This window comes from Protopterus annectens, chromosome 6.part0 (assembly GCF_019279795.1).
Source record: "Protopterus annectens isolate FY-2018-M chromosome 6.part0, PAN1.0, whole genome shotgun sequence".
In the NCBI taxonomy this organism is placed as follows: domain Eukaryota; kingdom Metazoa; phylum Chordata; order Ceratodontiformes; family Protopteridae; genus Protopterus; species Protopterus annectens.
In genome coordinates this window covers 303,058,497-303,084,488 of record NC_056737.1, presented here as the reverse complement: position 1 = coordinate 303,084,488, position 25,992 = coordinate 303,058,497, and the positions used below count along the sequence as shown (strand labels likewise).

At 38.7% G+C, this 25,992-nt stretch overlaps 1 protein-coding gene across 1 annotated transcript in view; it reads right to left on the bottom strand.

Moving 5' to 3' along the window:
• The window catches only part of ISM2 (isthmin 2), an 832,179-nt gene that overhangs the window by 21,300 nt on the left and 784,887 nt on the right, over nt 1-25,992 (bottom strand). The window contains exon 5 of the mRNA XM_044074053.1: nt 14,341-14,412. Within this exon, the coding sequence (XP_043929988.1) occupies nt 14,341-14,412 (72 nt within the window). The remainder of the gene's footprint in view (nt 1-14,340; nt 14,413-25,992) is intronic.

Here is a 25,992-nt window from a genome sequence, read left to right as displayed (position 1 = left end):
TAGGCCCGGCAAGCCAGCACGTAAAACTCTACTGCCAATCATTAGCGGACCGGAGTTCCACTGTGGTGACCCCTAACCGGGAAAAGCCGAAAGACAGTTTATTATCAGTGCTTCATTATTGTAATATATTCCTATTTACAAAATGTTGTACTGCGTATTAATGTTATTACACTGCAAATGTGCTGTCCTTCTAACTGATTAAACTTCTGTGTAGCTTTTCTGCCCAGGTTTCAACTGAAAATGGCCTTTGTCCCTGTTCGACTTTCCCAGTCAATACACACAAATAAAATAAAGCTTCACTGTAACACAGAAAAACAGTGTCTTCGTTCATGGATAAACTGTGCTGATCATGGATAAATACTGCTTTGCATGTGGACCATTACATGGTGAATGTCGTTATATTATATGTTTGTGCACCACAAAAACATATTAACCTCTTTCTTCTATGAGCAATGCATACTCAGAAAATATTTGTTTGTGAGTTCCTTGATTTCTCACAAACAGTTATATTCTCCCACATCATCATAATGATGTATTATAATAACATTGATTGACTCAGCTTAATAAAGGTTCTATTTAACTCTGTGGCAAAGAGGGATAAAGCCCTGACTAAGATGTAGATGTCTCGAGCTTAGTTACAAACCTGGGAACTGGAAGAGCTGGTCAGCAGGGTGGGAGTATGTGGATAATGCAGGCTTGCCTACTCTGGGGAAAGAGAATATGTCCAGTTAGCTACCTAGCAACATGCAAATGGAAGCTTACAGGTGTCAAAGTTGCAGCTATTAACTGTGGACATGGGCTTGTCATACAAGATAGTAATACAACCCTCATTAGCATGAGGATGGGAGCACTCACATGCATGGAGAGGACAGAGTAAACCCTCACAGTGATGGGGGTGACAACATCAATCACCAGGGGGCAAGTTTAGGGCTTAACTGTAAATGCCTTCATTACTTGTATCTAGGTGTGAACAATGGCACAAAGTCTACCATGAGTGGCCCCCTCTGGCTGCCTTCCTCTGTGCCAGGTGGTAAGTGGTAGGGAAATGAACAGACTTAAGATCCATAGGAATAAGGGTCTATAATAGAACACCAAACGTTCAAAATTTTGAGAGTTCTAATATAGAACCCTATGAATCGAAAATTTAAAACATTGAACATACAGAACAGTGAATTTTTTCCTAGGGAATAAATTTGCTGTTCCAAAACACATACACACAACACAAGCACACCAAACAAACAGCAATCCACACACATACACCTAAACTCTTACAACTAACCCTACACTAAACTATACATACACCACTAACTATCCATTTACCTTAACCCAAACCCTAACCCTAAGGTCCATCACTATCGCACAGTCACCTTACCTGCGCCATAACCCTAACTCACCTACCCCGCCCTAACCCTCACGTCCACACAATCGCACACTTACCTGACCCGCGCCCTAACCCTAACTCACCTAACCCGCCCTAACCCTCATGTCCACACAATTGCACACTTACCTGAACCCGACCCGCAATTTTCCATCAGCAAACGCTGAAAATACCGAAGCAACAGAAACGGACAACCATATTCTTTCCCTAGGAAAAAATTTGGTTTTCTGTTTCTTCAATATTTTCAGCATTTGCTGAAAACGGGTCGATATTAGAACACTCGAAATTTTGAACGTTCGGTGTTCTAATATCGACCCAGGAATAATGCCTGGTGTCCCTCTTGAATTCTGTGTTGCTACATATGCAGTGGATTTGAAAATCTAGAACATTCCATTTTTTTCACTAATGAGCAAAATGGTAAAAACTATTTGTCTTTTTATGTAATTTTTCTCCTTCATGAATGGCTTCACCAGAAGAAAATTCAAGTTTTCGAATGGCCCAGCCAGAGCCCAGACCTAAATCCAATAGAAAATCTGTGGGGTGACCTGAAGAGGGCTGTGCACAAGAGATGCCCTCGCAATCTGACAGATTTTGAGTGCTTTTGCAAGGAAAAGTGGGAAATATTGCTAAGTCAAGATGTGCCATGCTGACAGACTCCTACCAAAGAAGACTGAATGCTGTAATTAAATCAAAAGGTGCTTCAACAAAGTATTAATTTAAGGGTGTGCACACTTATACAACCAGCTTATTGTACATTTTTTTATTTTTTATATTTATTCCCCTAACAGATTTGTTTGTTTTTCAATTGAATTGAAAAGGTGATAGGTCAGATTAAAGGTTGGGAAAAGTTTTGAAATGATTTATTGTGGTCGCATTTTTTTATATCAAAAAAAAAAAACTGGCATTTTAACACTTTTTATATCCACTGTATGTTGATAACCCTCCACATTTCTAGTCCTTGTTCATCTCTTGCACATCGGCTTCCTGCTTATTATATTTTTGCTGTTGAACTTAGAAGTTACCAGTGAGACCTCAGAATATGACTAGGCTTAGAAATTAGGTTGTTGCTTTTCTCCATAATCCTCTGCTGAAAATAAACTATGGTCAGTAGAAGACTACTCAATTAACAAAATATAAACAAATAAATTAAATAACAGGCCAAGAAGAAGTTTGTTTGCAGAATAAGTACTTCTCCAAAACCTATGTGATAAAAGTATTTAGGAATGGTGACATTATGATGTCCTTACAAGGTAATACAAGCAAAACAGCATGCTCATATCCATACCTTCATGATAGCAAGTATGACTTCAAAGTGTGTTCATCTAATCTAGCACAATTCCTTTAAACATAGACCTTAATATTGATTGATCAGTATTAGGATTTGAGGGGGAAGCCTAGTGTATTTCCCTTGAATACTTCTGAAAGCCTTAATTTGATTGCAGAATCCTGGAAAACTAGCTTTGCCTGATCTTTCCAGGGTAAAGGATAACATGTGGCGGCCAGTTGCCCACCCTCTTAATCCTAAAACTGTCTGGAGATAACAGATTTTCTATACTCACTATACTTGAAGAATAAGGGTGATGTGCAGAGCTGCAGTAACTACAGAGGGATAAAATTGATCAGTTACAGCTTGAAGTTATAGGAAAGAGTAGTGGAAGCTAGGTTAAGAAGGGAGTTGATGATTAGTGATCAGCAGTATGGTTTCATGCCGGGAAAGAGCACTACAGATGCAATGTTTGCTCTGAGAGTGTTGTTGAAGAAATACAGAGAAGGTCAGAAGGAGTTGCATTGTGTCTTTGTGGACTTAGAGAAAGCATATGACAGGGTGCCTAGAGAGGAGTTGTGGTATTGTATGAGGAAGTTGGGAGTGGCAGAGAAGTATGTATGAGTGGTACAGGATATGTACGAGGGTAGTGTGACATTGGTAAGGACTGCGGTGGGTGTGACAGATACATTTAAGGTGGAGGTGGGATTACATCAAGGATCAGCTCTGAGCCCTTTCTTGTTTGCAGTGGTGATGGACAGGTTGACAGATGAGATCAGACAAAAGGTCCCGTGGACTATAATGTTTGCAGATGACATTGTGATATGTAGTGAGAGTAGTGACCAGGTTGAGGAGACCCTGGAGAGGTGGAGAGATGCTTTAGAGAGGAGAGGAATGAAGGTCAGCAGGGCTAAAACAGAATATATGTGTGTAAATGAGAGGGAGGGTAGAGGAATGGTGAGGATGCAGGGAGTAGAGTTGGTAAAGGTGGATGAGTTTAAGTACTTGGGATCAACAGCTCAGAGTAATGGTGAGTGTGGAAGAGAGGTGAAGAAGAGAGTACAGGCAGGATGGAGTGGGTGGAGAAGAGTTTCAGGAGTGGTTTGTGACAGACAGGTACCAGTAAGAGTGAAAGGGAAGGTCTACAAGGGGGTAGTGAGACCAGCTATGTTAAATGGGTTGGAGACAGTGGCACTGACAAAAAGGCAGGAGTCAGAGCTGGATGTGGCAGAGTTAAAGATGTTAAGATTTGCACTGGGTGTGACTAGGATGGACAGGATTAGGAATCAGTATATTAGAGGGTCAGCTCAGGTTGGACAGTTTGGAGACAAAGCAAGAGAGGTGAGATTGCGTTGGTTTGGACGTGCTGAGGAGGGATGTTTGGTATATTAGAAAATGGATGCTAAGGATGGAGCTGCCAGGTAAGAGGAAAAGGGGAAGGCCTAAGATTAGGTTTATGAATGTGGTGGGAGAGGACATGCAGGCGGTTGGTGTGAAAGAGCATGCTGCAGAGGACAGGAAGAAATGGAAACAGATGATCCGCTGTGGTGACTCCTAACAGGAACAGCCGAAAGAAGATGATGATGACTATACTTGAAGTCTGTCAAACCAAACTGAAAACAGGTATGGGTGCTTTCAGGATCAGAGTAATATTTTCTTGAAATAAACTTCCACAAGACAAGATTTTCCTCCCCTCGATTATAAATTTTCCTACGGCCCTTTATTTCTAAAAAAGTCCTTGCATTTGCTATCACCATCTCACTGATAATGAACTGACACAACTTTGACTAGTTTATTGAGTATTGTTACACAGTCTGTCTTGATATTCTTGCGTTGCATGTACTCTAAAGTCTTGCAGTTAATACAAGTTGCAGTTACGGGCCTTTCTGTATGAACTGCATCAGTATGAACAAAGGTAAGCAACCACACTTCTGCTTAATTAGAAAATTAACTGCAATTAACTTTGTAGTTGTAGATTTTCTTTTACATTTTCTCCTACCTTGTTGTCACTTTTACACTGCTGATCAGTAACATTTATGGGGGCGGCTACAGTGGTGCAGCAGTTAGCATTGCCACCTCACAGCAAGAGGTTCTCTGGTTCGATCCTCAGCTGGGGTGCCTTCTGTGCGCAGTCTGCATGTCCTCCCTGTGGTTGCGTGGGTTTCCTCCGGGTGCTCCAGTTTTCTCGCACATCCCAAAGACATGCTGTAGGTGGATTGGACACTCTAAATTGGCCCTAGGTGTGAATGCGTGCATGTGTTTGCCTTCTGTGGCAGGTTGGGCGCCGGGCTGGCAACTCGACACCATAAAACTCCACTGCCAATCATGAGCGGACAGTGATCCGGTGTGGCGACCCCTAACCAGGAAAAGCCGAAAGAAGAAGAAGATCAGAAACATTTATGAATTCACAAAAACTATATCCCATAACTGTAAAAAAAAAAAACTGAGGTTTAAAATTTCGGGCACCTCAGGTGAGCTCAATGAGACCAAGTTAACAAAAATACACAGCATGTTCATGAACTGTTTTTGATTCTGTTACTTTAAGATGTTAGTATAGTTTCTGAACATACTGCAAACACCATTGTGCAATCTATGAGCTGCTCTGGAGCCAGAAGGAAACCTGAAAAACTATTGTTACTTACTGGCTACAGCATCCACAAATTGTGGTGCTAGGAACTGCTTTCTTATTAGATGGTGGTAAACCAGTGGGGATAAAGACAGTAGTTCACAATTTTCTTAATAGTTAAGGACTCTCCAGTGAATAGAGGCACTGCTGCTGATTGTATCTTCTAGCTCTTGCCAGAACATTCTCCACAGTAGGTGCTACACACATATTAGGCTTATACTGGGTACCTCTATTAGTACTGACCTCAAATAACTGAGCCCACACCACCCAAGCTGGATATTCCCTACTAGCAAACATTTTATGATCATTACAAGCATATTTTACAAAGCTACTGTCATTATCAATTCACCTACAGAGTCGAATGGCCTGCCCCTTAACGGTCATCTTTTTGAACCACAGAGGATGCATACTGGTAAAGTCAAGGTAATCATTACTTAACATGTCTTAATACTTTTTTTTTTAAGATTATTATAGGAAGCCAACATACAGACTTGCAGAGTCATCAGATTCTGGTTTTATAGATAAAAAAGACATTCATAATTCCTTTTTTTTTGTTTTGTTTGTTTTTTATTGTCTATAGAAAAATGTGATCTGTGTTGCCTGTTGCTCCAATTTTATCTTGCAAAACTTCAAGGATAATTCAGAAAGACAATGACATTTTATAAGACAGAAGAGTAAGAGTCTAGAAACATTAAAAACATCATTAGACATTACCTTTCCATTTACTGGTTCGCCTGAAATTTGAACAACATGTCAACTACATCATAACAAAAACTAATCAGAAATTAGGGATGCAATATAAAGCAAAAGCATACATTGCACAAGGATAAATTCTTACCACACCTCCAACAGTCATGCTCCCAAGTCTTCAAAACACATCACCGATTACGACTAATCTAACAAATAAAGTTCTACATAAACTTGATACTGCATATAACAAAGCAGCTAAATTTGCAATTACCCTACCAAATTCAACACATCCCAGGATAGCACTCAGATAAATAAGTTGGTTAAAAAGGCAAAACACCTTAGTCTGCAAGTAATTAAATGTTATACACAACAGCCAATATAAACCACACATATCCCGTACTTTACTCAACCTTGCTCAAAACTGCAAACATCCAAGATCACTTTGGTCTCTTAAAACCAATCACCTGTACTTACACCAAATAATCATTATATTGATGCAGTGTACTCTATTATCGCTAGCTTGTGAAATTCTTTTCCAATAGACATGCAAACGGAACACTACAAACTTCCTATCCAACCTAAAAAAAAATCATCTTACAATAAAAAAACAGAATTGTTTTTACAGAACTATTAATTGAAAACAACATACTGACATATTTTACAATAATGTGCAGTCACCAATACTGTACCACAGATACTCCATATTACAAATCATTTTTTAGGTATCTAAGATCTTTATGTCTCATAACAACAGTGGCAGGAATCTTGCTCTTATGTCTTATATTTCATTACTAGGATTCCTCTCTCTAACCACACTTTCATGCCTACACTTATAATATCCTGAGTTCTCCTAACCCCACCTTCTTCAGGAGTCTCACTCTGATATTTTATATAATCTTTCATTACTAGGATTACTTCTCTGTCTGTCTCTTCTCAAGTTTCCATGTCTACAGGAATACCTCAGTACACTGCATTATGGTAAACACTTTTTGTATTCTTCCTTTTCGAAGAATAATATCCTCTGCCTACTCTGCATATAAAGAAGTTATGTACTCACCATAACGTTCCATGTTTGTAGTCCATTTCATCCTTCATTCTTACATATGGGTTCAGAGCCAATCCTCGGCTCTGACTTCAGCCAATTACAAAGCTCGAAGTCTCTAAGTTGGCTCATGGCAAGGTAGTTATCCCATAATGCACTAGTAAGAATCCCAAGATCTTGTTTGCTGCTGTCTATAAAAGTGATATAAAGTATTTCCACAAGGAAAAACAAAGAGGAAAGGTCTCAAACCCTAAGGAAGATAGAAATGATCTTGTCTCCAGATCCTCCAAGGATAAATGGACGGGGGTAGGTGGGTGGTTTCATAAGAATGAAGGGTGAGATGGACTACAAACATGGAACGTTATGGTGAGTACATAACTTCTTTATGTTCTGTAGTCCTATCTCACCTTCATTCTTACATATGGGACAGCGTCCCTAGCACCTTTTTCTCGGGTGGCTCACGGGAATATATTCCTAAGAACCATGGAACCAAAGGAGGCTCTACCCCTGGAGGCCAAGTCCAATTTGTAATGAGTAATAAAGGTATGAGGGGTATCCCAAGTTGCTGCTGCACATATACTGTCCACTGGAATTTTGGCTTGAAAAGCGGCAGATGTGGATAGAAGATCTGATGGAATGAGCTTTAATTTTAAATGGGAGTTCTTTGCCATTAGAAGAGTAAATAAAAGATATGCAATTTGAAATCCAGCTTAATAACGTTATCTTGGAGACTGGCATTCCTTTTCTCATCTCCAAAAAAAGATACAAATAATTGGTTTGATCTCCTAAACCCTTTGGTTCTATGTATATACAACCATAACTGTCTGTGTACATCAAGTTGATGAAACATATTCCGCTTTGTTTGTATGATTTGGAAAAAAGACTGGCAGTTCAGTAGTTTGATTCATATTTGATTGAGAACAAATCTTGGGGACGAAGGAAGGGTTAGTGCGAAGGGAAACTCTGCCTCTGAAATATCAAGTAAGGAGGTTTGACTGAGAGTGCTTGCAGCTCTGACACTCTTCTGGAGGACGTAATGCCTACCAAAAAAATGGTCTTTCATGAAAGGAACTTTAAATCACATGTAGGTGAAGGTTCAAAAGGCAGTGAGGTAAGTTTTGAAAGAACAAAATTTAGATCCCAGGGAGATATAGGTTCTTGAAAAGGAGGTCTTAGTAAGGTAGTGCCTTTTAAAAATGATCTACACAATCTGTGAGCCATAAGATTAGGTTCATGTTGTCCCAAATGAAAACTGGAGATAGCTGCTAATTGAACTTTGATTGTAGCAGCAGCTGATCCCTTATGAAAAAGTTTGGTTATAAATTCTAACACTAAGGGAATGGAGGCTGTGTATGGATCTATGTTCCTAGATTGTGCCCAGAGAGAAACTCTTTTCCATTTGCTAGCATACAATTTTCTCGTAGAAGGTTTATGAGAAAATGTCAGGATATTTATAACAGCAGGAGAGAAATCATGAAGCCTGACTAGATATGGAAGTGGAGCAGCCACTCTGTCAAATTGAGGGTGTGGAGACAGGGATATAATGGGCCTGACATATGTGTCAGAAGGTCTGGTACTGAGTCCAGAGTCCATGGATCGTCCAGAAGGTGAGGCCCAAGAAAGGGGAAACAAATCTCACGAGGCCAGTAAGGAGTGATGAGAATCATTCTGCTTCCCAAAGTCTTTGCTTTCTGGATCACTTTTGATATTAGCGGAAAGGGAGGAAAAGCATAAAGAAGTCCCAAGGGCCAACTGTGGACAAGTGTGTCTCTCTGGGGGGGGATAAGGGTGAAGTAGCTGCTGCATTTGGTGTTCACTTGGATGGCAAACAGATTGCGGCAAGGCTGTCCCCATTTGTGGAAAATGCGTTCCGCGACTTTCTGATTCAGAGACTAATCGTGAGGCATCAAGATTGCCCTACTGAGCTTGTCAGCTATCACACTGGTTCTCCTCGGGATATGCAGTGCAACTAGAAAGCGTTGGGAAGATATCACCCACTGCTAAACTCATAGAGCCTCTCGACATAGGCGGTAGGATCTGTTTCCCCCTTGTTTTATTTATATACCATACCACTGACATATTGTCTGACTGGATTGCGATTGTCCCTAGAGGAAGAAAGTTGTGAAGTGCTTGCAATGCTAGTAGCACTGCTCTCATGTCTAGAACATTGATATGCAAGTGAACCTCATGTTCTTGTCATGTGCCTTGGACCGTCCTTCCTAGATAATGCCCTCCCACCATATCTGGGAGGCATCCATGGTCACAGTAGCAACGGGTTGGTGAGGAATGAATGGTCTTCCTATCATTAGTTGATTGGACTGGATCCACCAACGAAGGTCCTTTTTGCAAGATTCCGTTATTAAAATGGGATGAGTTAGAGGCAGTTGCTGAAGAGACCACTGGGAAAAGAGTAGCCATTGTAGGATTCTTATATGTAGTCTGGCTAGCGGAACTAGAGTTATGGTAGAGGCCATGGTTCCTAGAAGTTTGAGCACTGTCTTCGCTTTGACCTTGTGTTGGGGAAGCAGACTGCATATTTGTTGTCTTAGATTTTGCACTCTGTCTGAAGCCATCATTGCAACTGTGTCTATTTCTGCACCTATAAAAGTCATATATTGAGAGGGCGACAAGGCAGACTTCCTAATTTATAGTAATGCCTAGCTGAGTGTAGACTCAGATGGTTGAATCCTTGTCTTGTAGAAGTAGGTGCCTGGTGGTGGCAGTTAGGAGCCAGTCGTCCAGGTACGAAAACACTTGGAATCCAAGACGTCTCAAGTGAGCCGTTACTACCGCCATGCATTTGATGAACACCCTGGGGGCTGTGGTGAGACCAAAGGGAAGAGCACGAAATTGGTAATGACTGGCTCCCAGCCAGAAGCATAAATGACTCCTTGATGCTCTGTCCATTTTTATGTGGTAGAACACATCCTGGAGGTCTATGGAGCACATCCAATTGTCTTTGCCTAACAGAGGGAGTATAGACTGCATTGTGACCATTCAGAACTTGGACTTCTTCCCTGATTCATTTCACTTGCTGAGATCCAATGTGGGCCTCCACTCCCCTGTTTGTTTTGGCACTAAAAAGAATCTGGAGTAAGTTCCAAATCCTATCTGATCTGCGTGGATGGTTTGGATGACTCTCTTTTGAAGCAACTTTTGGACTTCTATAGTTGCCTGATCCTTGTGAGTGGGTGGAACATCTGGGATTTTCTTGGTTAGATGAGGTAGAAAAGAGAAGGGTATGGAGTATCCTCTGGAAAGTATTCTTTGTACCCACTTGTCTTGTGTGATGTTATGCCAGGCTTCTGGGTACAAAGATAAGCAACCCCCAACTGGCTCCAGAGAAGCGCAGTCAGGCCCCACTTCAGGAGCGCTGATAGGGACGTCCATGAAAAGAATCGCGGCCACCCTGGTTTTGTGGACCCCCCCTGTCTCTAGTGTAACGTCTACCATTATATCCTCCTTCTGTGCCTCTGGAGAAGGAATCACCTTGTGCATCTGGGAAAAATCTCTGAGATTTCTTGAACCACATTTTTCCACCTCTCTGACCTTTAGGGTATGGTCTAGAAGGGACGGAAAAATGTACTCCCACAGCAGAGAGAGTCTTCCCTTCCTACTCGCATCTGGTGAGTGTGTCTTTTACCTTTGCTCCAAACAGAGAGTAACCGTCAAAGGGGGTGTTGGTAAATGTAGATTTGAAGGGCTCTGCAAAGTTAAATAAGTGCATCCAGGAGTGTCTCCTAAGGGAAACACCTGAACCTGCTGCCCTGCTCGCTCCATCTGCTGCGTAAGATATCAGCCTCATGGAGGAGTTTAAGGTGGACAACTTTGCAGTAACCTTCTCAGGGACTCCTTCAGTTAAAGTACCTTGGAGAGTATCTCCTAGCTCTTTTAGGAGATCTCTTTGAAGCCTAGTGAAATGGGTGAGGTAATTCAGTGATCTGAGTGTGAAAGCCACTGAAAAAAAAAATACACTTCCCGTATCTGTCCATCGTTCGAGACTCTTTGTTCGGTGGGTGGACAGATGAGGAAGTTTCTGCTAGTTCCTTCTTTGTGGCTGCTGCTACCACCATGGCATCTACAGGCACACCTTTGGTCAAAAACTCTTTTTCTCTAGGAGCTGAAAGAAATTTGTTCGGCCTTCTGGGGAATGGTTCCATGGCATCAGGTGTTTCCCACACCTTTCAACTCACCAAATCTAACAGCTCATCGAAAGGTGGAGACACCCAAGAGGCTGAAGGTTGAGACCCAAAAGCCTTCAGGTACACTGACTCCTCATCAGAAGGGGTGATGGTGGGCACCTGTCTCTTTGTTTCAGGATGTCTAGGATATCTATGAAGGAGATATCATCAGAGGATGACCTAGGGGACCCTTCTGACTTCTCGAGGTCAGTGTCAGAGGTGATAGTTTCATCAGAAGAGTCTACATGCTTCCTCTTGCAAGTTTTCTTCTAAGGAGGCTCCTCAGAAGGGTATTCTGGGGAGGTCTCGGAAGACTGGGGCCATCCAAGGGGGCTCTTGAGGCTGCAGGTCTCTGTTGTCAAGAGAGAGAGAGAGAGAGAGAGAGAGAGATGGTGCTGAGACAGAGGTTGGAGCTTGAGGGGGAAGAGCACCGGTACCCTTGTGTGGAAATGAAGATCTAGACCGTACGCTCCTCATCATCTTGAAGGCAGATCTCCCCGGCTCCGAGGACACTACTGGTTCCGAGGAAGCGGAAGTAGCCCCCAGCTCCCAGACCACCCTCTCAACATCCTCCTCAGAAAGACTCCTGGAGGATCTGTAAGACAAGGTAGGGGATCGGGATCTCTGCAAAATTGGAGATCTAAGTGTCAGGGATGCTGGTAATAAATATTTTGATCGGCTCTGAGGTATGGGTTCAGCTATCAGCTCTGAAAAACTTGAGGCCGAAACTGGATGGTCTATGTCATAACCTCAACTGGCTCTGAAGGCAGAGGAACCGAAGAGGTAGAAGGTTTGTCAATTTTGGCAATTTTCTCTGGAGGTCCTGATTTAACAGTTGGTGTAGGAGATTGTCTTTTAACCGACTTGACCTTCTCTTTTTTAGAAGAGGGAGACCTGGAATGAGAAGAGCAAGAGCTAGCTAAATCCTCCTCAAAGGGAGGTTTAAGGAGACCTTTCAAAATCAGTTTGTTCTTCCTTTCCTGGAGAACCCGGGAACTAAAAGAGTGGCAAAATGTACATGTTTCCTGTAGATGTATGGCTCCCAAACAATAGACACAAATACTATCCCCATCAGTCAAGGACATTTTTTATGAGCATTTTAAGTATTTCTTGAAGCCTGAAGGTTTATGGTCTTTAGTTTCCTTAAACATACTGCCACAACAACAATCACAGGCTATAAGCTTAGAAAGATAAAGAAGAGAGGACAAGGTCCTCTAACTTAAATGGGCCTAGCCCTGCTCAAGTAAACAACACAAGGAAGAAAGACAACAGAGGACTAGGTCCTCTGCTAAGGAAACAACACACAAGGGAGAAGGCAATAGAGGACTAGGTCCTCTAACTTAAATGAGCCTAGTCATGAACAAAGGGGTAGGCAAGACAGAGAAGAAACAAGCAACAGATAAAGGCTAGAATAGGTCCTAACTAAAAAACAGACCTATGCCTAAGAAAATTTAACTAACACACAGAAACAAAGGGATACCACTAAGGAAAGGCCTGCGGAAGCGAAAGCCAACAATTTGCAACAACAATTTGCAATAAACTTCAAAAACACACTAGCTAACTACTAAAGATAACAAACTGTAAGCTATTAATACTACACTAACTATTATAGTAAAAAAACAATCACTATAAAATCTGAATAAGCAAAAAATTCCAACTTAGCCACGGCCAAGAAAGAGAGCACTTCTGAACTCGTAGACGTGGCAAATGAGATCTGGGGATTCTTACTATTGCATTATGGGATACCTACCTTGTCACGAGCCAACTTAGAGACTTTGAGCTTTGTAATCAGCTGAGCTGGAGCCGAGGATCGGCTCTGAACCCATATGTAAGAATGAAGGCGAGACAGGACTACAGAACATCCTCTGTCTCCCTACTTTCCTTCACATGTCACCATTAGTACAGGATATCATCTCTCCTAACCAAATCTACCCTTTTTTAAACTATCCTCCCTGACAATTTTAACCATGTTCATATGTAATGTACATGGTTACACTTTGTCATCATGTTATTCAGTTTTTATTGTGCTCTACAATTCATGCATTAATACACTGTGTTGTAGGTAACTCCATACATATACATTTTTACTGTCTACTATATTGCATATTTAAATACAGAGGTCTATTGAATGCCTTTTGTCTACCATCCTACACTGTGCATGTACTGACTTTGTCTTTAGCTTAACTATAATTGTGTTTTATATGTGGTACTTTTCTCCTAGGTTTTTTCTGAAAAAGGGCAACTAGCTCAGAAAGACTGTCCCAGTTAACAATGGAAAATAAAATGCAATTTCTGATTATGTTCATGCAGTTCAGTCCCAGACGACGAATAATGCCTTATGCAGGTGTGCCAAAGTTTACCAGCACCTAGGACAGTTCTATTTTTTCTAATAAACTGTGAAAATTATTTTCATATTTGCCTTTTTAAGATGCCATATGATTAATTTATATATTGTATTGTTTGTCCTGGGTCACATATTTTGTTTTAAAGTTATTTATGTTTGCAATTTTCTATACTGTGCCACAATTTAATGAAGTCTGTTTAAATGAATGCACTGTGAAAGACATATCGATTAAAGGTACATTGCTCTGAAACTTTTCTTCTAGTCAAATCTTTTTCTTGAATCCTTTAAACAAAAACTATATTGAAAGGGCAAAACATATTTTTTGGCATGCATCAGGGCAGACATATGCATGCTTACCAACCAATATTATAGTAGTCTAGCACCTGAAAGAATATGTCTTTAGTAGAAAAATATAAACGTATTCACATCCTGTACTAAGAGGATTCCAAGAAAATTCAGCCCTAGAGTTTCCATTTATTATTAACTGTACAGAACTGTAACTCGTTTTAGAACACCTGTAATTCATTTTTCACACATTTTTTTATGTATGACAGAAAACAGTAGGCATGGCTGCAGTAAATTAATTCCATACAACACAAAAACTAGAGAGAGAAAATTTTATCCATTAGCCATTCATTTGCAGTAGCTTTAAGAAAAGCGCTTTGAAAAATATTTAAAAAGAAAAACTTGTCAAGCTTTTTTATTGCATAATTACATCAGTGTGACAATGTGATTAAACACGAAAATATAGCAGACAAGTGCAAAATATAATATCATGTACATTTATTAATTGAATACAGTGGATGTATACTGACCTGTATTTAATAAGCCTGTTTTGTTAGCATCATTAAATGGAGTTGCTTCAGTGGCAAAATCCATCTCATCACCTGGAGAAAAAGGAAAATAAAGTTAATAAGAACAGTTATTGGAGTAAATACTCCAAGGTTTTCACTTCTTGTAAACTTAGTGTAGACCTGTTAGTCCTTTAGATACATACATTTTGTAATGTCTTCATTTCTTGTAAAGTAAGAGTAGAACTGCTGGTCCTTTGAAGTGGTGAGTTGAGGATCCTGAGTAGAGCTTTGCTGAGAACATGCTATTAGAAAAATATCAACATACAGCTGGATATATCCCTGAGATAAGGTTACTGTTAGCTCTGTTAGTATTGCAGAAAGGTAAACTGCGCTTTTACTAACATCCAAAATGCTGCAACAACAGTTCACTCACACCTCAAAATTATTTATAACTGTACAAGGTCATTCTATCACATTTGGAAATCATATAGAGATTGGTATTTCATATATAAACAACCTCAAGAGCTGATAATTTAAGGGGTAGATTTTCTAAATGGTCTTTGAGGTCAGGTACCATGCTTTTCTGACAAGGAAAGTTGAAGACATACATATTGTGTACTTTTCTTTTAGTCAAGCAGATAATGGTGCTGGGTCAACAAGCTGGGGAAAATGTAAACAGCACCTGTTAACAGAAAAAGAATGCATCAAGCAAACAGCAAACAATGAAAATATAAAATAACAGATGGCTACATTAGCATTGCAATGCAAGATTAACCATCCTTAAGGCAGGCAAAATTAAGTTCTGCTGCCCCAGCGGTCTGAAAGTCAGCTGAGTAAAACAGCATATAATGCATATCACAACACCTAAGTCAAGAGACTGAATGCAAATTCCAAGAAGGAAAGTTCAGTGCACCTTAGGGAGGGGGATGTACTGTACATGTGAAGTATTTAACTAACAAATAAAAAGGAAAAGAAAAGCAGGCAGATGAGTAGCGTTTATCTATTGTGGTGTATCATTAGAGATAAAAACTGACAGTGGCTAAAATCCAGCCGTGTCTTGGTGTAGTGGTATGGACATAAAGTAGCAGCAAAGAAGGGGAAAATCATCAAGCAAATGAGATACAGCCTCATAGACTACATTAGTAACAGGAGTATTAGGCTTAGAAAAATATTACTCTATTTCTGCTTACTGACACTCAGTATGCGTATACCAAACTTTTAAGTACAGCTTTATGACAAGCATTTTTGGGGAGGCCTGCACTCCACTCCAGTCCAAGATGAAGGAACTTTGCTGCAACACAACCAGCTTCTAACTAAAGTATCTCTGAGATTTCATTAATCCCCCAAACTCTGGACCTGACTCCTACTCATTTTGTATTACAATTTTCAAGAGTTTTATATCCATTCTTCAGCTTTTCATATAAATACATTTTCAAATTCTATTACTCTGGCCTATACCACAGGTAAATAACAATCTAAGCTCCTTAAACCTAAACAACTCTATCCGCACAAATAACTAGCATTTCTTAAAAATGTGCTGTCTTGGTACTCACAAGATCAGGAACAAAACTGATTGCCTTAAATTTTGGATTCTTGAAAATAACTCTCACTTTCTTGAAATTGTGGCACATGTCAAACTACCCTTATACCTGTCCCCCTACCATTATCTGTGATAATTTAAACTTACTTCACAATAATCAACCCAGAGAAAAGTCAGGGGGACAGAACTATATTTCTAACAAAGAAGCACATAAAATCAGAAGGCATATTACTAAGTCATACTATCACAGACGGAATCCCAGTGAAGGTTCTGTACTACTGACATACCGGCTGCTGAGGTACTATATTACAAAATGAGGAGTGCTGCAACTGGTTACTCACAAGGGCACTATCAGCTCCCACACAAAATTAGATATGGGGGTTACATATACCCTGCCATCTCCTAGTCTTATACTATTTGAAAAATAAAATCTGGCATAAAGAAAACTGGAAAATTACTAATTCTTGGTGATTGTAACACTGACCTCTTCAGCCAAAAAAAAATGTCTTTCATCTACTTTCCAATCTAAACTTGACACAGCTAACTAGAAGCCCCAGTAAATCAAATGTGACAATCATACTTTTTGACAAACCTAATGATCATCAACTGTCCATGGAATTTCATTCAAGTATCAGTCCTTCCAAGCAGACTGTGATAATCTTCCTACTTAGCTATCATCTTTTTCAGTCCTCCCAAACTGCCATTTATAATCATATGCAAATGTAATTTTTCTGAAGCAAGAAAGCCCATACTTGAAGAGAAAAAAAAACAAATCAACTGGTCACAACTCTACCAGTCCAACAACACCACTACTATATTTTCTATTTTGAATTTTATCATGAAACTATTATGGACAAACTACTCCAAAAAAAAAAAAAAAATATATATATATATATATATATATATATATATATAATAGATAAAACCAAAGCTTACAAGAAGAAATACAGTGTGGTAAAAATGGAAGAAAACTACAAACAATAACTTCTAAAAATACTCAGAAAAAATGTCAACAGTCAGCATAATCAACTTGCCTATGAAATAAACACAGTCGCATGGGTTTTCAACACACGATGTTCTGGAGAGTTAGCAAAGAAACTGTCTACTTTGATAGCATCTTACCCAAAAGATCTCCTCCTACTATGAAAATCAACCACAGAAAATTTATTGAAACTTGTTATAACCCCATCTGAGGAGGAACTGATCTACCCAAACAAACCCTCTGATCAAATTACTTCTCTACAGGAAAGACCTCATAATGCCAGCTACTAAATTATATTAAAGCAAATACTGACAGATATTTTAAAGAACAACTTGAACGTTTATTATGGGAATGACTCTTTTGGTACACTGGCAGGCTAGAAGGGCTTTGTTGCCCGTGTTGTACCTGATATTTGTGCATGTGTATGTATGCATGTCACATGCACACATTCTCACAATACACTTTACACTCTGTTTCATATCCATATGATCACCCCTCTAAAGAAACTAATCGAAAAACTTGATGATATTAAACTCAGGCAGCATTCATATACTGTATTCAGTCTCTCTATAACAACTAAGGCTGTTCTCGCACAATCTAATTACTTTTTAATAATGGTTATCCCACAGAAACCCAACTCCTCCTCCCCCCTCAGAACCTCTGTCTTATTTTCATACTTTCCTCTGTAACAAAAATATTTGAAAAGTATCATCTATGGATAACTTGTGAATTACAGTGCTGAGTCCTGACAAAAATCGACTGAAAATACAGGAGGAGCAAATATCAAACATTGCTCTTTTCCTTTGATCCTCTTTTTTTTTGCAGGGGACTTGCTCCCTGCACCCTCACTGGGGAGGGGACAAACTCCCCATACTTCTGAACTTAAATATATAAAGTCCAATGTTGCCATACCTCCAGAAAAAGGGTATGTTCTGAGAAATGGCAATCTCAGATTTAGTATAATTAAAACCAGATTTTTGGGCCTTCAGTCACCACATTTTAGAGCTTAGCATTCACAGTACCAACCTTTCAAATGGTCACCATATGGTCAGGTCATTGATCACACCAACATGTACGGCATACTGAAATACTTGCATTATGGGTTCAGGCCACAGCTCAAATGCAAAAATTGCTCTTTACACAGTTCTACATAAAATTTTCCTTACCATGAAAAAAAAGTAACAGTGATCTGACCAAAACCTTTGAGATTGTAGAATACAATACATTTCCCTGTAAACTACACATTTCAAACTTTAATTGGTTCAAAAACTACCTGGAACTTAGAATCCTCAAATTTAAGTTAGAACACTTCCTCTGACAAAGGAGTAGCCATCTCAGCTATGCCCCAGGATTCCCTACTTGGATCTGTACTTTTTTCTTTATATATAAATGATATTATCACCTCTCTTGATTCCGCTGTTGTTAGCCTTCAGATAGATTACATTTTAGCACAGCTTCTGCCATTCCATTACAAATATCCAGACTCTCCTTAATAATTACCATAATATTTTCTCTAACTGGACTCTCTCTAATAACACATCAAAGACTTCAGTCATGTTGTTTGGGACTCACTAGAAGATCCCCATATGCCAGTCCCTTACCCCTCTTGGCTCATATAACTTCTAATTTATTTTCTTCTTTCGGCTGCTCCCATTAGAGGTCAATTGACGCAGTGGTTAACAACTTCAAAACACAGCTTAAAGCCTGCTAAACCATATCCACTCATCTAACTCCCAGCCCATTATGCCCTTGCAGTAAATGTTTTAATACCATCACTAGAAATGTCCTCACTGTTGACACACTACAGTCTTCCAAAAATACCCATATGCTACAATCCTCACCAATAACATCTGCATATTTATATACCCAGCTCCTCATGGTAAGTAGTACTGTACTTCCTTAAACATAGGCAACTGGTTTCTAGTTACAGATAGAGCCATCTTTCACTACCTACACCTTTCAATTACTTTGCATTGAGTACTACTCCTCACTGTGTGGGTAAGTGTTTCCATAAGCATGATTGACTGTTGGGGGGGGCTTGTTTGCTGAAGGATGGATGTGTGTGTGTGGGGGATGTCTGAGAGTGTATGTGTGTGTGTCTGTGGGTGCATGAGCATCCAAATGTGTTTGTGTGCAAGTAAGAGTGGTGGCTTTGTCAACAAAAAGTAGGGGTTGCTAAGGAGACCGTCATCTCCATCAGATCTGACAGCATTAGTGTTGGCTAGTGTGCAATTCAGAAAGATGCATATGAGCTGATAACGATTTCTCTCTCATTGCAGACACAGCTCTCTCCAAATCACATTTTTTCACCTTCATGCTAATTGACTGACTAACAGTGGGCAATTACTGCGAATGGCAAACCTATTTCTGAAACCCAGGGATTGTCTCTACTAACCAGAAATGAATCATGCATTACACAATAACTGCCTCATTTGTACTTTGTATTCTGTCTTTCTTTTCTATCATATCTTCTATAACTATTTGATTTTGGAACTGCATGTTTCAAACCTATACATCTTGCACTAGATTTTTTGTTTTCATATGTTTTGTCTATGTAATTAATTATATAAATGTAACTGCACTGTGCTTGGCTCATGGCTGAAGATGGTCTGAGGACCATCCCACCTACATGGTTATTTAAATAAACAGATATTTTGATTTAGATAAACAGATACAAACATACATACATAAATACACAGATAGATGAAAGGAAAAACAAAAAGGAAATAAATGTATTCCTTTTTCAACAGGTATTGTGACTTTACAGGTAATATATTTAGAGATCAGGGTGTGATAGAGGACACTGTAGGCTTTATTTGCTTTCATTTTGCAACAGTCATCTAGGAATGGATGGTATGGTCAGTAAGCTGAAATATGAACAATCAGGCAATGGTATAACAAGGAGTCTGAAAATTATACAAAATATAGACCATTTAAAAATATACTGATTAGAGAAAATATTAAGACATTCTGTTTCATGATTATAGTTTTCAAAACTTTGTGTTTTTGGATTTTGTGCTTCAGTAAACATAATTCAAAACTGCTGAAAGACTTGCACTTTTTTCATTGCTGCAAATACAATGATCAGCTAGTAACAGGAAGGGGTAATAATGGAAAGCAGATGCGGAAATATATTAATACCATCAGTAAGATTTCATTAGGACTTCCAAGATGGCTGCATACTTATCCACAGCACAACTTCAACTTTTACAGTATGAAAATAGAAACTGAGAAAAAGAAATGCCATTGATTTTTTTTTTGTAAAATTCAGTTACTAGCTAGTAAATACACTGCCTGTTTGCCAGCAAAAAAATAAATAAATAAAAAAAGTACAGACAGCAATCACTGTATGTGTAATCATAAGCTGTAACATGTGCTTTAGCATTGGTAAACTTAATTTTAGGTTAGAAAATGCCTGTAGGTGCAGACATCAATTTGGGGGCAACTGTTCCCTTCTGAAGGATTAAACTTCATGTTTTAAAGATGTATGTAGTTTTGTGTGTTTGTTCCAAATTAATAGGGGAAATGGGTGTTTTGTATTTAGTTTTTGTCTGAGGGTTTTCATTAAAACGTCTTGAAAATGTGACATAGGTTCAAAATGAAATGAGAAAAACAACTGTACATAGCCTGACAAACATTAGTATATGCATGTAACACAAAAGCTGGAAATACACATTCAAAAATTGTCACGTATAATAGGTGGAAAGAATAGTTTTTTTCTCATGATAGCTATGCTATCCATATTATCCTGGAACATGAATAGCCTTACAGGTATAGATAAAAGGAATGAACATTGAATTATATTAAGAAATGCAGAGTGCAAATAGCAGTGCTGCAGGAGGCACATTTGGAAAGAAATGAGTATGTGAATTGGACAAAAAAGAGGATGTTTCAGAATGGATATTCAGCAGAACATCAGGGACAGAAGAAAGGGTAAGTAATTATACTAATTGCAAGAGGGGCTCCAGTAGTGATAGGAAAAGAAAGACAAAAGTAGATTTGTGGTATTAAGGGGCTATTGGCAAGGGAGGGTGATTACAATGGCATGTGCTTATATTCCACCAAAAACTGCTATCATGGAGCTTAAGAAAATTTTGGGAGAAATAACCAGCTTTCAGCAGGGAATATTATTTATAGGTGGGGACTGGAATTTGATTTGCAATAGTGAGAAGGTATCAGGGGAACCTAGAAGGAACAATATAAGAAAAGAGGGTAGATTTCCAAAGAAATTTATAAAAACATTATGCATGACATAGTTTGCTATTGAAAACTTGAAACTCCATCCATCGATTGGCCTCAGCATCGAACCAGTTTCTTGAAAATTGCAACAGCAAACAAGCAGGAAACATGAAACTGAATACATCGACTCCTGTAGTTCAATGTATTTGGCATAGCAGGAGGTGACATCAGTCACCTAAGCTATGCACCATAATTTACCATAAAAGTCTAAAGTCAATGGTCCATCACTTTTACTATTTTGCAGGGAGGCAAGCACCCCTGCTCCCCTGTGTGGGGGACTGGGCCCCCACACCCCCTGCAAATTACTTAGAAGGGCTAAGAAAGGTTAAAGTATTGCAGAATATCTCAGAGCAAGATGAAAATCAAATACAGACTGCTAAATACAAAATAAGGGAGTATTGAGATACAATGAAGGAGTTTAGAAAGATTTCAGTTAAACAACTACATTTTCATAACTCCAGAACATAAAAACCTTTACCACAATTACTTAGGCAACAGAACATTGAAATGGGTGTCTCCAAATGTAGGGAACCTATAACATGAAGAGAGCTCTTGTTGATGTTTTAGAGATATTCCAGAAATTTTATGAAAATTTGTGTAAAGCAGAGAAATGTGGAAATCGAGAAAGAGTGCAAATGGAAATATTTATGTAACATTTAATTATGCCAAGTTTAGTGGGAGATGAGGCTCAACAACTAACAGTTAAGACAGAAAGTCATGAGATAAGCATTGATGTGTAAATACATCTTCTGGAAAGTCTCCAGGAATAGACAGTATTCCTGTAGAAGTTTGGAAATTAGGAGGGAAGAAAGTGATAAAGATATGGAAGATTTTGTTTAACAGTATTTTAAAATGAAGGAAATTACCAACATCTTGGAAGAAAACTGTGGTGGCTGCATTGACTAAATATGGCAAAGAGCCTAAAGACCTAGCTTCATACCGACCCACTTCATTTTTAAACCATGATTATAAAGTGTTTATTTCTATAATGGCCAAAGGAATGGCAAGGGTGCTGCCAAAATTGATATAGATATGGATCAGTGTGGTTTTGCGGAGGGGAGGAAAACATTTGACAACATTAATAGAACACTGAAGATCCAGAAAGATGCACCATGTAAGAAAATGCCTCTATTGTTCATGGGTCTTGATGCATAGACAGCATTTGACAGGGTAAGCCTGGGTTTTATGAGAAGGGCATTGAATGCATTTGCATTCCCTGATACAATAATAAGGTTTTAGAAGGATAAATGAAGGATCAGAATCAAAAATTAAAGTGGGAGGGTTCCACTCAGACAAGCTGTGTTTGAACAGAGGAACCAGGCAGGAGTGTCCTCTTTCCCCATTGTCATTTGCCTAATATTTAGAGCCACTGGCAAAGAAAATAAGGGACTCAAAAATACAAGTCTATAATTGGTATGGTAATCAATGCAGATGATATTATTTTGTACCTAATAAATCTAGAAAATGAAATCTCAGGGTTGATGAATATTTCAAGACAGTTTCACGTCTTTTCAGGTATAAAATTAATGAAGATAAAACTAAGGCTATAGCCATAAATTATGTATCCATACATGAATTGGTTCAGCAATACCTATATGTATGGAGATAAGATGAAATATTTAGACGTATGGATTAAAAAGGCTTCTGTTATGGCAGCTAAGGATATGTGGGAAGAGACTAAATTTATTTATTTATTTATTGACATTTGATTACTGGGAAAGTCCAGCAGGGTAGAATCCCGTTTTCAGTGGAGGCCTGAGGAGAAAAGCTCCAAATTATTACAAAATGTTTTAAGAACAATAATTTTACAGTTTTGAAAAATAAAATCAAAACATCTGCGGTTTTAATAGCAAATTAGTAATAATATAAAAACATTGATTAAGAATCGATACAAGTTATGTGACAATCATTTAATATTTAGAGAATTTTAGACAGTTGAAAAATTAAAGGTAAGCTAGTCTAATACAAACAGGAATCGCAATAAGAAGTGAGGGAAAAATAGGCTTAGGGTATATTTAAAGAGAAAGTCAGGGAAGAGAATTTGATGGAAGTAAGGAAGTAAGTGAAAAAGGGAGAGTAATAAGGTTTAAGAATGAAAAGGTAATTGTTTAAATGTAAGAATATAGTTTACCTTTGGTTTTGAGCAAGAACAAAGCCAGATTTTTGCTAGGAAGTCTTTCAGAGTGGTTTTGGAGGGAGGGTACTGATTTGATGGATAAAGGTAAGGAGTTCCAGTACTTAGCAACCTTGTACGAGTACAGACAATGCCCAGCAGATTTAATAGGTTTGTAGACAGGCAGGAGTTTTTGGTCACCTGATCACAATGGCTAACTGGGAACATAGTTGTATAGAATGTTTTTTAGTGCTGAACAGGCAGATGGATGCTGGACAATTTTATAGGTGGTAAGAAGTGTTTATATTAGCTGATGAGGCAGTTTTAACCAAGTTAGGCTTTTCAGTGCTATACAGTGGTGGGTTCTGAAAGGGGTATCGGCTGCAAATTTAGCAAATTTGTTATAGCACTGTTCAAGTTTTAATTTGTGAAGCCTGGAGGTTAGTAAGGATGGGAGCACCATAAAGAAAAGTGGGGAGGAGATGAGTATTGTCAAGTGTAGTTTTAGTTGCATCATTGAGAATGTTTCAGGCTCTGTAAAGCATCCCTAATTTTTAATGAGTTTTTCTTATGCAATTTTGTATATGCAGGTCAAATGTAAGCTTATCATCCATTATCACCTCTAATAATTTGCTATGAGAGGTGACTTCTATGGTTACATTATCAAGACAGAGAACTTTAAATTTTATTTTTTCACAAGAGAGAGGGAGTTGAGAAAAAAGTACTAGTTTTGTCTCTTTTGGGTTGAGCATGAGTTGTCAGCTACAAAACCATGTTTTAGTGGCTGTTAAAACTTCCTGAGTAATTTTTTGGAGTTGTACCATGTTGTCAGATGTACAAATGAGAGTGGAATTATCTCCATATTGTATTAGGGTGGACTGTTATGTTGATGTATAGTTGGTGTTAGTGAAAATTTAAAAAAGGAGAGGTCCAAAGATAGAGCCCTGTGGTATACTGGTGGTGACAGGAGGTGCGGAGAGAATGTGGAGTGCTACTTTACTGACTGATACCTATTGGACATGTAGCTTTTGAACCAATGAAGTTTGGGCTGAGAGTGACCTACTGAGAACATTTGAAGTGGCAGTTTGCAGTGGCAAACTGTGTCAAAGGCTTTAGACAAGTCTAGAAATAAGGAAGAGACTAGTTTGCTGTTTATCTCTAGCTTTATTGACAGTATCTATAAGTTAAAAGGGCAGTGCTAGTACTATGGAAGGACAAAGCCATGTTGTATAGGATAGGAGTTCTTCCTGCAGGACATACTCTAGCAATTGTTTTGGAATACATTTTTTAAGTATTTTGATGAGGGAAGGAAAAAGACTGTTATAGGTCTAAAAGTATTAATGTTTGTTGAATTTCATCTTTGTGCAGTGGATAATGTGTGGCTTTTTCTAAAAAGAGGGAACGTAGGATTCCTGGATTGACCTATTTGTAAGGACTGAGAGAATAAACAATGCTTTTGGCTGCTGTTTTTAGGCACTCAGTTGGAAGGTCATCATCTGAGGAGGAGCATGGTTTAAATTTAAGAGTAGTTTTATATAGGATGCAGGCGCAGGTGTGAAGGTGAAAGTGGCTGTGGTGATATATGGCTGTTGGACAGGGTTGGGATAAGATGTTGAGGAATCCTTGGTTAGAGATGCTATGCTATCTATAAAATAAGAGTTGAATAGCATTGCAGTTTCAAGTGGTGAGTTATCAGGAGAGGGTTTATGTTGAATTTTTGGCCAGGATGTAAGTTTTTTTAACAGATGTCTAAAATGTTTAGAGTTGTATTTAGTATTATTCTGGAAGTTATTACTGTACAGTTTTTGTCTTCGTTTATTTGCTTTTTAGTACAATTGAAAAGCATTCTAAAGATTTCATGGTATTGAGGTGTTTTATGTTTTTGCCATTCTTACCATACTTTTTCTTGATCCTGCATTAGCACTCTACTCTTTTTGGATAGCCAAATTGCATTATTTGTTTTTAGTCTCTTCCTTCTAGGAGGTACAAGGCTATTTAGCATATTTAGAAGAAAAATGCATGCCTATCCAAGTGATAACTGGCATTTTTTTAAATAAAAGCCAAATGGGTCTCGTGTCATGGCATGGATTTAGTGGGGTTTATGAATCACATGGGCCTTTGTGTACCATTTTATGACACACAAAGTCCCATACAGAAAAATTCATGAAAAATGTTATATAAAACAAGAAACCTTGGGCTGTTTGGAAAAACAAAAGGCTAAGGAAGTGTGAAAATGTAAAGAACAAAATATAGAGCTTTTTGAAAGGGATATAAAAAAGAAGCAGGGACATGGAAAGAAAGTGAGATCTGATATAGTGCAATATTTATGCAAAGAAAAAAGCCAAGCTAGTCAATACAAAAGTAGCAGTACCAAAGATATCTGAAGAGTAAGACAGGAAAAGGCATCGAATATGAAAAATTTTGCAATACAAAAAAATAAGAAAACAAAGGGGGAACAGTAGAAAAGAGGATTACTAATGGATAAGTTAAAGAAAATGAAACTGAAGTTATGGATTACCTGTGAAGCAGGGGCGGCCCGTGCTATTGGACTGCCGGACTGCAGCTCCCTCAACTTCAAACTAAAATAATAAAAAGAAATAAATAGAAAAAAAATATTTTAAAATTTCGCGGACTTCGCACATGCGCACTAGTCCGGACTGCTGCTGAGACAGTCTGGAGCATGGAGCATGCGCAGATTGTCTCAGCAGCAGTCCTGATTGAGAAACATGGACAGGACCACTCCCACAAGTCTATGCAGTTTTAAACTGCATAGACTGCCTGGGAACTCGCTGGGGAAAA